The 12,296-nt window shown below is 35.0% G+C and overlaps 1 protein-coding gene across 1 annotated transcript in view; it reads right to left on the bottom strand.

Moving 5' to 3' along the window:
- Positions 1-12,296, bottom strand: part of DNER (delta/notch-like EGF repeat containing) — a gene marked incomplete at both ends in the record, with an annotated part of 39,242 nt that overhangs the window by 8,364 nt on the left and 18,582 nt on the right. The window contains one exon of the mRNA XM_010194093.1: positions 2,587-2,709. Coding sequence (XP_010192395.1) covers positions 2,587-2,709 — 123 coding nt within the window. The remainder of the gene's footprint in view (positions 1-2,586; positions 2,710-12,296) is intronic.

Below are 12,296 nucleotides of genomic sequence, written 5' to 3' on the forward strand. Positions count from 1 at the left end.
GAGGCTCTAATGGCACTGCTACATACATCATTTTCTCTGGATCTACTTTTCAGATAAAATTAGAAAAATCAATACATGAATGATTAATCAATGCATGGATGGCACTGAAATACAAAAAAAAAATAGAAGTACATATGTGAATAACAAGTGATTGGTGGGACTTTGTTTATAATGTACCTAATACAGTGAAATTAATTTGCATTTAAAATACCTGCTTAAGTTTATCCATTAATGTAAGTTTTAAGTCTAAATCTAATTCTTATTACCATTCTTTGCTTGCGAAGGAATCCAAAGCAACCACTTAGCTAAAATGCTAAATTATCTTCAAGTTTTCCCATTCTTATACTTTTTAGAAGAATTTCAACAAACTCAAGAACAAGACAGGCTTCTGAATGCTTCCATATGATAATATTTACAAATTACAAACACATCTTTCACTTTTAAAGGCATATTTCTAAATCCTCACTGTCCTACAAACTGTAAAGATGCATCAATGCAATCTATAGAAGCATAAACTTACATTATGTATAAAACCTGCAATACAGCTCGGGCATCAGGAAAATGTTTCTAACCAAGGTAGTGAACGACTTCAAAGGAATTATGTTGCTTGCGAAGATTACAGAACCCACAACGATGGAGGAGTTGAAGAGGGCAGACAAATACATGTGAAAAGTGAACATCAGCTGATCCTGCCTTACTCCTTCCCAACCTCTTTCATGAATACCAACTGTTGCACTGGAATTGGGCAATTTTTGAATTTTAATTTGGAGAGCTTGAGATGCAGAAGTAAAATTAGTGAGAAAACAGAGTCTTAACAGAAAAGTATACAAGAAAAAAAATTCAATACAAAAAGTAAGAAATTTTACACATATCAGATGTATGTACACAATATATTTAAGTGAATCATTAAAAGGAATGAACTTACTTCTCTAGTGTTCAACACTGCAGTTATGTACAGCAATGCAAATTTCCATGAGTTATACAAAAACAATCATCTTAAGTTAAAAGGGATTATTAAAATATATATAAAAGCAGCTTAATTAAAATATATCTTATATATGTACACACACACACACACTTACTCATTTGCTACAGACCTGCTGAAATAATTTGGTCAGTCTGTCAGCAGCAAAAAGGCAGAGCACTCTGGTCTGAGCATCCTGCAGCTAAGCAACAGAAGGCAGCAGAGCTAGAAGCCCACAGGTATGTGGGGTATGAAGCACATCCTTCAATCCAGACCAGCCATAACAGCTCTTGTCTATGCGCCAGAGAGGAGACCAAAGACGGCGGTAAAACTGAGGCCTCTAATGGCCCACATATTATTTTGAGCTGCATACCTCAGCTCTGTTCATTAGCACCACTGAAAACTTTAAGTATGGGAATGAAGAAAGCTCTGTAATCAGCAAAAGCTACTTATAGGACCAGGTCCCCTGCTTACATCTGAAGCAAAATGTGCTGAGCACACAGTGCTTTCTGCTGCATGTACAGGTTTGTTGAGAACAGAATATGAGGTCATAACATTATGGTTAAGTGCTCTTTAAACTGTCATCAAAAGCTGAGGGTCATTTCCTCACTAAGCCTCTAAAATGATGAATTCTGTATTTATTGTCAAAGAGCAGTGCAATCACCAGCATGAAATACATATTTAGCCTCAAGCAGCTGTTAAGTGAGCGTTACTTATCCACACAGATGAGGATTGATACTCTTAATGAGAAAATGCTGGGGTAATGTTCCTTAAAACATAGTCATTCTATATAAAGTAGATATATTTCTTAATAGCAATAACATATAAAACCACATTCAAAATGTTCTCATAGCATGATTCAAAACAGAATACACAAAATTATCATTTTAACTCTCCAGAGACGAACACATCACAGAGAGCTGATACGTGCTATACTGTGTAAAGCTGAAATCTACTGCAAGATAAAAGATTTTGTATAGCAAAACACAAACTTTTCCGCTCTATTTCATAAATTACTTAAAAACATCAAAGACCAACTCCATTTGAACATATCTAGGAATAGCTGCCATCAACACAGGAAATCAGTCACAGACCTACTAATGTCTCTGGGTTTTAAGGTCTTCTAAATGAACAATCAACAGAAAATTTTCATTTTTACTCCTTTGTGCTCATCTGTTTAAAATACTAATCTTTTATTACCAAGTTTTTAACTCACTTCACTGGAAAAAATGAATTAAAAAAATATTTGGAAAACACTCCATGTAATGGGTCCTAACAACAACTGATGAAAAAAATTATTTAACAGTTATATTTTCTTTTAAAATCCCATAACTTTCTAACATACCTTAAAAACAACAGAAAAAAGTACACCTGAGAAGAACAGAGAGAAGCCATTTGTCCCCAAACAAGGACATAAATTTCTCACAGACCAGCTAAATCTGAACTACTAATTTGAATAAAGAATATGGGATCAGGATCTACTTTGAAGTTTGTTGCCATCAATTTTAGATGTGGGATTTATTTCTGCTCAATGGAGGATATTGTGTATCTCTGTTTGTAAAGAAAGTGTATGTAAAAATACACAAAACAATTCAAAAAACAAGAGGCAAAACCCATCCTACCTTCATATTCAGCAAGGCACACACACTCATAGCCATTGACAAGGTCTCTGCAGGTGGCTCCATTCTGGCAGGGTGCAGAAAGGCATTCGTTATATTCCTCCTCACAGTAAAGGCCGTGGTAACCTAAAACACACAAAAAGGAAATAAAACAAGCTATGAAACTCTTCCCAGTAAAAATTAATAATTAAGTAACTATAGATTGTGGGCAGATGCTTGCTAATTGAAATATACTGTGCAGACACGTACATGTTAAGACATTGATTTTAAGGACATCTGCTACCCAGTTGAAATTGCAAAAAAAATCCTGGAAGCCTAGTGTTCAGAGTCCCAGCCACTGATCCTGCCATAAACCACAGTGAGACCATAAACATGGGGGCTGGTGACGAAGCCCACTATGAGCAATGCAAATAGCCACACTCTGATTGCAAAAATTAATAAATTAATATTGACATATCTCCTAGCTTTTTCAGAGCCTTGCATCAAAGCTAACTTTCATCAAAGTGGTAATAACTGTATAACAGTAGTTAGAATGATAATGTATTTTAACTTTAATGCTGTACAATGTCAAAACACTGTAGAAGCATTAAGGTACTTAATTTTTTATGGCATTCCCAAGCCATAGGCAGGTATTATGGTCTGATTATGCAGACAAAGAAAGTAGGAGCACAGAAAAGCTATGAGACCTGCTAATGGCCACCGAGTCATTTGTATTATGAGGTAAGAAATAAGGAGTTAATGCACTTAAATAGCACTTCTTTCATCAGTTAGTGTGTCATACGATCATCAGACTTAATAGCAGCTGAAATTACTTTCTAGATGTAGTGTGTCAGGTAAAAGTAGTACCAACTCATATTAAGTAACAGCATAAATTATTTTAATGTAACAGTGGAAATAAACTAGCTGTAATGCTAAAATATGTTTGCCTGATTGTATTGGTTACTTCATATTAAATATGAGGAATCATAAGCCTAGTCATTTTGAAGGCTATTATATTTGATATCATGAAGCTTATTTAATTCCTCTTCAATAGAGCTTATGTTTTTGTTAATGAAAGCTTCCTCTCATTTCTTTTCACTTAAAAAATTTTCTTTGTTTTTTTTTTTTCTTTTTTAATAAGGTAGGGACTTTCCAACTCTGGAAAGAATGCCTAAATTTATAGGCTACTAATATATCAACAAGAAAAAATAGAAAATAGATTGTTCATAATGATAAGTAAGTACAAATAATGCATTTAAATACACCATAAGCACTGTTTTCTCCCTGACAGTCAAGCATTAGCACAAAAGAATTGTAAAACTGCTACTGTTTGACTAATGAGAAAAGTATGAGGCAATTTGCTCAATTCTTTTTAAATAGTTTCCCCGTTCCCTGAGGGCACAGTGAATGCTTCATAATTAGCCAAATTACCTTCAGGGGAAGGTTCAGAATTAAATATATTAAACAAAATAGGTTCTTAACTTTTTGAAAGTACTAATTCAAATAGTACAAATATTTCTACTAAAACATGCATCTTTCATAATGTTTACCCCCTTCCTGGAAATTACAGCAAATATTTGAATGACCAGACTTTGCATTTTCTACATCTCTTCTCTATTAGCTACATGCTGCTAATAACTGCAAGTCAGAGCATCTGACTTGGGGCATCACACAGCCTACCTCCTTCTCAAGCAAACCAAAGCCCACGCACTTAACATCAACTGAATTGACTTGATAATTAACACAAATCAGTGCTTTGGATGTTTTAGTAAATGGTTTGGCTTCATGAAACCATCACACCATCTCTTCTTTATCCCTCCACGAAAAGGTGGGGATAGACATTCTAGCCCATGCTATTGTCCACAGAGTCACACCAGAGACTCAGTGGTTACTGCACAGTCTTTTTCCTGTTGGCTTGTTCTTTTATAATATTTGGCTGGCACTGAAAACAATGTAGACTGGGAAATTATTTATTTGTTTTAAACAAAATCTTGCTTCTATTTGCCAACTTTTCTCAATATTCATTCTGAAATGAATGTGTAATATATACACATTAAAAAAGCAGCTTCAAATATGTTTCAATACTAAAAACATTCATAAAGAACAGTCAGACTGAGAAGATATGTTATGGTATGTAACAGTACATAAGGATACTCTTCACGCACCCCTACCATGGATTAATTTTGGTTAAATAAGTCAAATATTTAGCCTTCTTGACTCATCATAGCTGATACTTCTCTCGATCTCCTATTACTGTGATATAATACCACGAATATGTATATGTAATCTATAATACAAGACCATGCATTTGAACAGTGCTTTTTAAAATATTGATTTACTCATTACATATAGCTGGAAAAGCAATACATGAATGAGTATGTAAGATGCCATGGGCATGAATAAAGATGCCATGGAAAAGGCCTAAAATACAAAGTGTAGATTCTACAGTGTGATTTTATTTCTTCAGATAATCGCTAGTTAGCAGCAAAACTTACAGACATGGAATGAGGGTATCTTTCATGAACAAAGAACCAGAGAGGGGCAGGGTCACACCTTAGCAAGTGGCAATCTATATTGTAAATTTTCCCCAAAATTCTCATAGAACAATAGAAAATATGACAAATGCCACCCCCACATACCATTTCCATCCCCTCTCCCTCTTACGGATAATTAAAAATAAAACTGTATGAAGATACAACAGATGTTAGTATCACACAAAATGCAACAATATTATCCATTTGATTTTGCACAACATTGTCTTTTCACAGTAAATAGGCTAGTAGCTTATTAAGAAACCTTTCAGAACCACTTTCTCCAAAGCTGTTAGCCAGGCAATAAAGAATTACTTTAACTAAATATTATGAGTTTTTATTAGCCTATGGTCCCTTTATGATAAAAGGAAATATCCTTATGTTGTGACATCTGTAGCCAACAAACAAACCTCCAGAATCAGAAAACTTTAAAGAAAATCATGTGGGAATTCTGTGTTGAACACAGATGTAATTAGATATTTTGAGGGGGGTGGGGAAGGTTTTCCCCGTGTTACACACTTCCCACCTTTCAAGGGGAGCAGATGGAAATTTGGGACTCAATACTGGTTTCAAAAATCAATACGAACTACCATATCACCTCCTGAGGACTAAGACAGCTCACACTGTCAGACACTGCACACAGGGAGGGAAAAGATATTTTCTCTCTCCATGAGAGGGCAGATCTCACCCACGCAGGATTTCCCCCTCCTTGTCCTCACTCTGGTGGCAGCACCTTCATTCTGCTGGAACTGAGAAAGTTCTGCTGTGGGACCAGGCATCTGAGGGAAAGGTGTGTTTCTCATAGAGCTAAGAGGCACCATATAATTCTTAACAAGTGTTTCTCGTTGTATTACTGCTGTTAAATTATACTGAATTCATACAAAAGATGTATTATACTGAATTCATACATATACCCTCAAAAAGACTACATAAATAATTTTTCTGTTTTCATTAAAGAATTTAGATGGAAACAAGTGAATTCTTCATAGATAACTTCAGAGTAACAGACTCCAGTATAGTTTCTTCCTCTCTTTCTAGTTACATTATGATTCTGCTGCCTTTATGTTCACAAGCAATGCCAAATACAGCTTTTTGCATCTTTTGTGCCATATAACATTTTTGTGGACGTATTCAGAAAGTGAAAAACAATACTTGCATTAACAACACTTTTCCAGCTGCTGTGTCCTGAGCAGAGGAAAAAAAACACACTGAGCATTGCAGCTTCAAAAAGGGCAACTGGCAACTAATATTACTAAACATTTTTTTTCCAGGTCACTGGAAATTGGGTATGCCTTCAACAACAGCACCTTCATGAACTCAAGCAGAATGTGCCAGTGATGTTCCCATTCTGATGTGTTCTCTACAGAGGCTGGGGAACGGACAGGGAACCTAAAACCACTCTAAAATAAAGATGTTCCTACATTGCCTTTTCTCTCTCTACATGACTGTCCTTCTGCTACTAGTCATTACAAAGGCAGGAACAGATCTGTTGCCACTCGCCTCTGGATTCCCAAATCTTTATTCCCCTTTCTTGAGCAACAGGAAGGCTGCTTTGAAGAGGTCAGGATATTTGCCTGATGCTCTCTGGTATGATCTTCATACAGCTACATGCCGAGGTACACTTTCTTTGCACACGGTTATGCTAAAACCTGCAAAGGGAGAAAATCTGCAAGGGAACACAATCTGTGTCACACAGGCCGATAAGAAACAGCCATGGGTTTTGTCAAAGCCTACAAGAGCAGTTGACAGAGCAAAAGATACAGCAGTGCTCATCAATGTCTGGAGAATATGTTCACTATCAGTTTAACAAAAGAGAGAGGAAGAAGCTTACTATTAACGTTATAAATCAATAAAGAACAAAGTTGAAAGCTTTTGAGGCTTTCTTAGACACTAGCTTCTCCTCAACTGTGATCTCCTGTGCTTATCCACACATAACACTTCAGGAAATGAAGGCAGCAGGACAAAAATCCCATCTTTATGGGAAGGCTTAATGGGAGACAATGCAAGAGAGCTCTGTTTTGCAGGAAACAGCATCAGTTCACATATGGTCATTCACTAACAGTTTCTTCTATAAGTCAAGAAATAAATGAGTTCAGTTAAAGTCTGAGCTTATATAGCAATTAAATAAGAGAAAAAGAGAGAAAAGCTGCTCCAGATGGCAGGAAGGCATGCTTACCAGCTATGGCCAGATTGTGTGGAGGGTTGTCTTAATGTAGAAGTGGAAACAAGCTGAGGAAACAGAGGCAATAAAGGGCTCACAGACGGTCTGGAACTGGAGTTAACCTATAGTCACTTTGGCCAGAGCTTGCAGCATTTCTTGCTCCACTTCCGAAGTGGAAAAGGCAGAGAAAAGAAAAATTGCTACTGATACAGACAAATGTTACACTTGCCTCTGCAAAGGCACTGAGATAAAACAGCTCTCCTATACCCATTTATTAAGCTACATGAGCAAAATTAAGCTACATGAGGAAAAAACAAAGCACAGAGGAAACATATTCCATGGTATTACTTTCTGAGGTTGCCACCACTCTTCATACCCTTTGGAATTTTTTCTGACAGTTCTTTTTTTCTTTCCCCCCACTCCCTTCGCATGCTCTATATGTGTTATCATATATATTTATAAAGTAGAGGGCAGGTGCTAATGTCTGTCCACATGCTTTGCAGTTTCATACTCCATACTGCTATGTCTTTAAGAAAGCCAAATGAAAAACTTTGCTGTAATATTAAGTTACGCAATTTCTAGATAGATTTCTTCACTTTGGGCCAGACAAAATTAAAAATTAAATATTAAATATTTGCATTTGAAATTGATAGCAGCAGCTCCATTGAAAGAATGGAGTGTAAAAGAGGGGAAAAGGTTTAAAAGTAGGAAGAAACTGCTTTGGGATTCAGGGACTAAATAAATGTTCTATGAACAAACGCAATGGGATTCCACTGGTTTAATGAACCAGCCTCTGGATGAGAAATTCAGCAAATAAGCACAAGAATTTTTATCAAGATTAGCTTTTTTAATCTGGGGCAAGCATGAAAACACAACACAAACTATGAATCTAATGTCCAAACTCTTGGTATATTTCTTCATTACTTGAAAAGTGCCAGGTGATAAGTATTAATAATTTGGTTGTATAAGCATATAATTGAAGATTTAAAGGTAAAGTTTCATGTGTAATTGAAAAATCACACACATAATACAAAGTAAGTATTGTTGCATAGGTCGTTGAATTCCACAGATCCCTCTCAGCAGGCATTTGAAAAACAAGTATATTCAACTTATAAATAACTTACACATTTTCCTCTCCATTCTGGAAATGGGAAGATTAAAAAGTATTAGAGTGCTTTCCAAGTTAATTTATACAAATTAGCTTTTCTATACAATCTATTAGTGATGTAGTTTATCCATAACAATGCTCACAATGAAAGCTAACACAAAAAAAATAGTAAATGCCTGGTTGTGTGTGTTCCACAAATTGTGCATATATGCAAGTATAATAACTATCATTTATCATTCTTCAAATCTGTACACTGGCCAAAAAAGCATGGAAACCAAACTGTCTACCAAGCAAGGAGACTTGCGCAGACCTTGGGCTGATTGGAAATGTTTAAAATTCCTCTCATGTTTAATTTTTGAGGCAGAAGTAACACAGATGAAAATCCAGCTGCCACTATGCCTGCTAGTAGAAACAGTGCACGAAGGAAGGATGACATTCAGGTCACACATATAAGCAAAACTCTGCAGCACTTTGCTTCTCTAATAAGAAATTATATCATCTGTCAAATGTCTCAATAAAAATAACATGGCATCCTAGAACTGAATACAAAATCTAAGTGCCAGGTTCTGAAGTTTTTAAAACAATATGTTTCAGAAGGGAGTTTTAAAATGTCATTTAATAAACTTACCATTAGTACATCTTAAAAAAATAATATATATGAATTCAGAGACATGTCTGAAAGTGAAAGACAATGAAGTCTAGGAGCTGGCACACTGATGCTGAAAGCCAGAAAGCCTCAGGGTCAAGCGGCAGAGATAATTTCTTTCCTACTAATGTATGGAAATATCTTTATGTACTTCAGTATGTTTATTATTAACCCTTGATAATGCTACTAAACTACACAAGAATTTTCTTCATCCACTTTACAACTAATCATAACAGAGACTGTCAAAGTCTCTGCAGGCAAAATTGTAAAGAGAATGAGCCTTTTAATATACCAGAAACGTAACTCATCCACTCTGTCAAACTGCTTTTTGGTGAAGATACCAAAAATGTGTTAGGCCATGCTCTATGGTCACTACTTCACAGTTTTTTTTCAGGAATTGGAACATAGGAATCCTCAAGTTTAATTGCTTATCTGCCTTACACACAATAATTACTCAAACCACTGGCAAAGTGTGTATTGTGATGCCTTCTAAATGCTGATCTACAAAGGAGCTGACTCTCATTTATCTACTACGCCTTTAGCTCATGAGGAAAATCTCTGAAGGCAATTGGTTTAAATCCTGCTGCTAAGATTAAAAATAAAAGAATTTAAAAAAAACCCAAAAAGGTACCTTCATAACAATGAAAAGGCATAACAGAAGAAAGCAAACAATTCTGACTATTCCTACCTTGCTACTACTTAGGTGCAGTTCTTTAATGATCTTTTGAAATAAGTTATCCAAGTTTTTAAATTATCATTATTATTTTTAAATTATTGACAGATTCATGACAAACTCATAATTTGGCCTTTATTTCCACCGTGATATGAAGCAAGTAGTATTATTTATAGAGGAAAGTTGTTATATTTAAAAGTGAAGTTTACAGCAGTCTACACAATTTTTAGAAAAAAAAAATTATAATACTTCCGAATAAATTTCACACATGGAGTAACACAAGAGTTCAATTAAAGAAGTACTATATATGGTCTTGGATGCAGCCTCTATGGTGTCTCATCTGGCTAACTTTTAAATGCACAAATATAATTTAAATAAGTGTCCATAACACGAGATGTGTGAGACTACTTTGAAGTCCTATGTGACACAGAATTAATTTGAACAAACCTGACTATCAATTTCTAATAGAGTTTAGGTGACAAATTTCAGGAAAAGAAGTTTTTATTTGCCCAAGAGTATTTAACTAGCTTTCTGTTGTTTGAACCACAGGCAAAAAACATTAATCTGAAGAGTAAAACTTCCCTGGTTTACTTGGAAAAAGAAAGGCCTAGCTTTTCCTACCCTGGATGACTCCAGAAAGGGCACTCATGCCGCATAGCTCCCAATACTCCAGTCTGGAAATCTGATCCCTTTTTATATCAGAAATTTAGAAGAAAAAAATTTTACACTAATCAAGAAATTCAAGTTTCTGTTGACTTGATGATCTTCCCATTGCTTATACAAAGGTAGAAGATCTCTTTTTGTGTTTTGCTTTCTACAGTTCAAAGTATTTGAATCCTGACAACTCTTTTCAGAACTTCCCAAAGCAATCTGCAGCATTAGTGTTCTTTAAAAAAGCTCTTTATTAATCTCTGTTTTTTTCAGTCATATATTAAAAATCACTTAAAGATCAAGACATATCGATACATTTTGATCACTTTTCCTTGTTGTCCAGTGTTAGGCAGCTTCTTCATCTGCTGTAGAGATTTTTCTTGACCATGCCCTGATTGTACCATTCGATAACCAGAAACACAGCAGTTTTCAGTTACAAGTCCAAACAAATTAACAAAATACTCACTAGCCAATCAAGAAATAGGTTGATGCTACCAAGTAACTCTCATATTCCTACCTGTTGTGCTTTTTTCCCTTGACTTTCTGGATTTTTTTTTAATTTTTTTTATTTTTTTAAACTTCAAACCTTTTTTTCCTGCTCACTCTCTCTGCTCTTTAGTCCTTGTCAGGGCTGGGTCAGGGAAAGAATATCCAGAATGAAGGGATATTAAACTATTATATTCTCAGTTCTAAAAATGAATTTAGGAAAACAGCACCTGGCAATTTCAACTACCTGCAATCAAAATTATTTTTTGTCAGACATGGAACTGATTATCAACTGATATGAATTCTAGTTTGTGCTCTCAATAGGACAGGATATGCTAGCTCTATTTAAATATGATTAGGCCTGTTGCTCATCATCACAATACCAAATCTTTTTCTCTAAGGATTCCTCTATTATGCAAATGAGCAGAAAAGCAATTAAACACTTCAAAAAGGAAGACTGAAAATTTGTAATGAAAGAATTATCGTCTTTGCTTCCTGAAATACATAAAACAAACCACATGTTAGGAAATAGTCTTCTGCATTACATAATGCCGTTCTTCTCTTCAGATGAAAACTGCCCACACTGTTCACAGAAACATCCAAGCTGAAAACATTTGAGGTCACTTAAACATCTGAACCTACCTTGCCACAAAAATCTACCTACCCTCTGATTTCTGAAAAGTTGCAAGCAGAATAATTGAGGATGCTTCCTGAAAAACTGCCCATAAAATAGAGGGGGTTTTTTAGGTTAAATAAGTTAATACATCTCAATAGTTAAAGTTTACATGAGATTCTTATAATGCTGTAGGTATAAATTCACAAATGCTGGACAGCAAATGAAGTATGAGATAACACTACTAGGATATTGTCTGCATGTCACTTTTGTATTTTTCTCCTTTATAAAGAGGTATGTAATTTAATTATAAATCTGTCAAATCCAAACTACAAAATTCCACTCATTTGTGAGTACCTCTCCAAAAAACAGCTTCTGATGGGTCTTTCCTAGTCTCTAAATAGCAGTGATTAATTTTGACACCTTCTACAAATATGGCATTAGTAGATTTCATTACAAACTCCCTATTATCCACAAATGAAACTAAATCCATTCTGGTGGAGAAACAACTCAACATAAAATGCACAGAACATCAGTGTTTTCTATACCAGTTAAATTCAGATCTATCAAAATCAATGTAAGAAAACTAGACAATGTAAGAAAACTAGACAGTCTAGAATAGTTAGGATTGCTTATTGAACTGAGTTCCAAAGATTACCTTTTTCAACAGGCTTTATAAAATTTAATTAAAACAGACCTCACTGTTATATCATGCTCTGGATAAAGATAATTGTATTATATATGCACAAGTTTTGTAAGTGTACTAAATACTTGTCTAACCAATTACTAGAAGTATCTCCATTCCACAAACCCAGAACACACTACAAGAAGAAAATTTCAACAATAAAATGGTAAAACAACACAA

This window comes from Mesitornis unicolor, unplaced genomic scaffold (genome assembly GCF_000695765.1).
Source record: "Mesitornis unicolor isolate BGI_N332 unplaced genomic scaffold, ASM69576v1 scaffold37121, whole genome shotgun sequence".
Taxonomy (NCBI): domain Eukaryota; kingdom Metazoa; phylum Chordata; class Aves; order Mesitornithiformes; family Mesitornithidae; genus Mesitornis; species Mesitornis unicolor.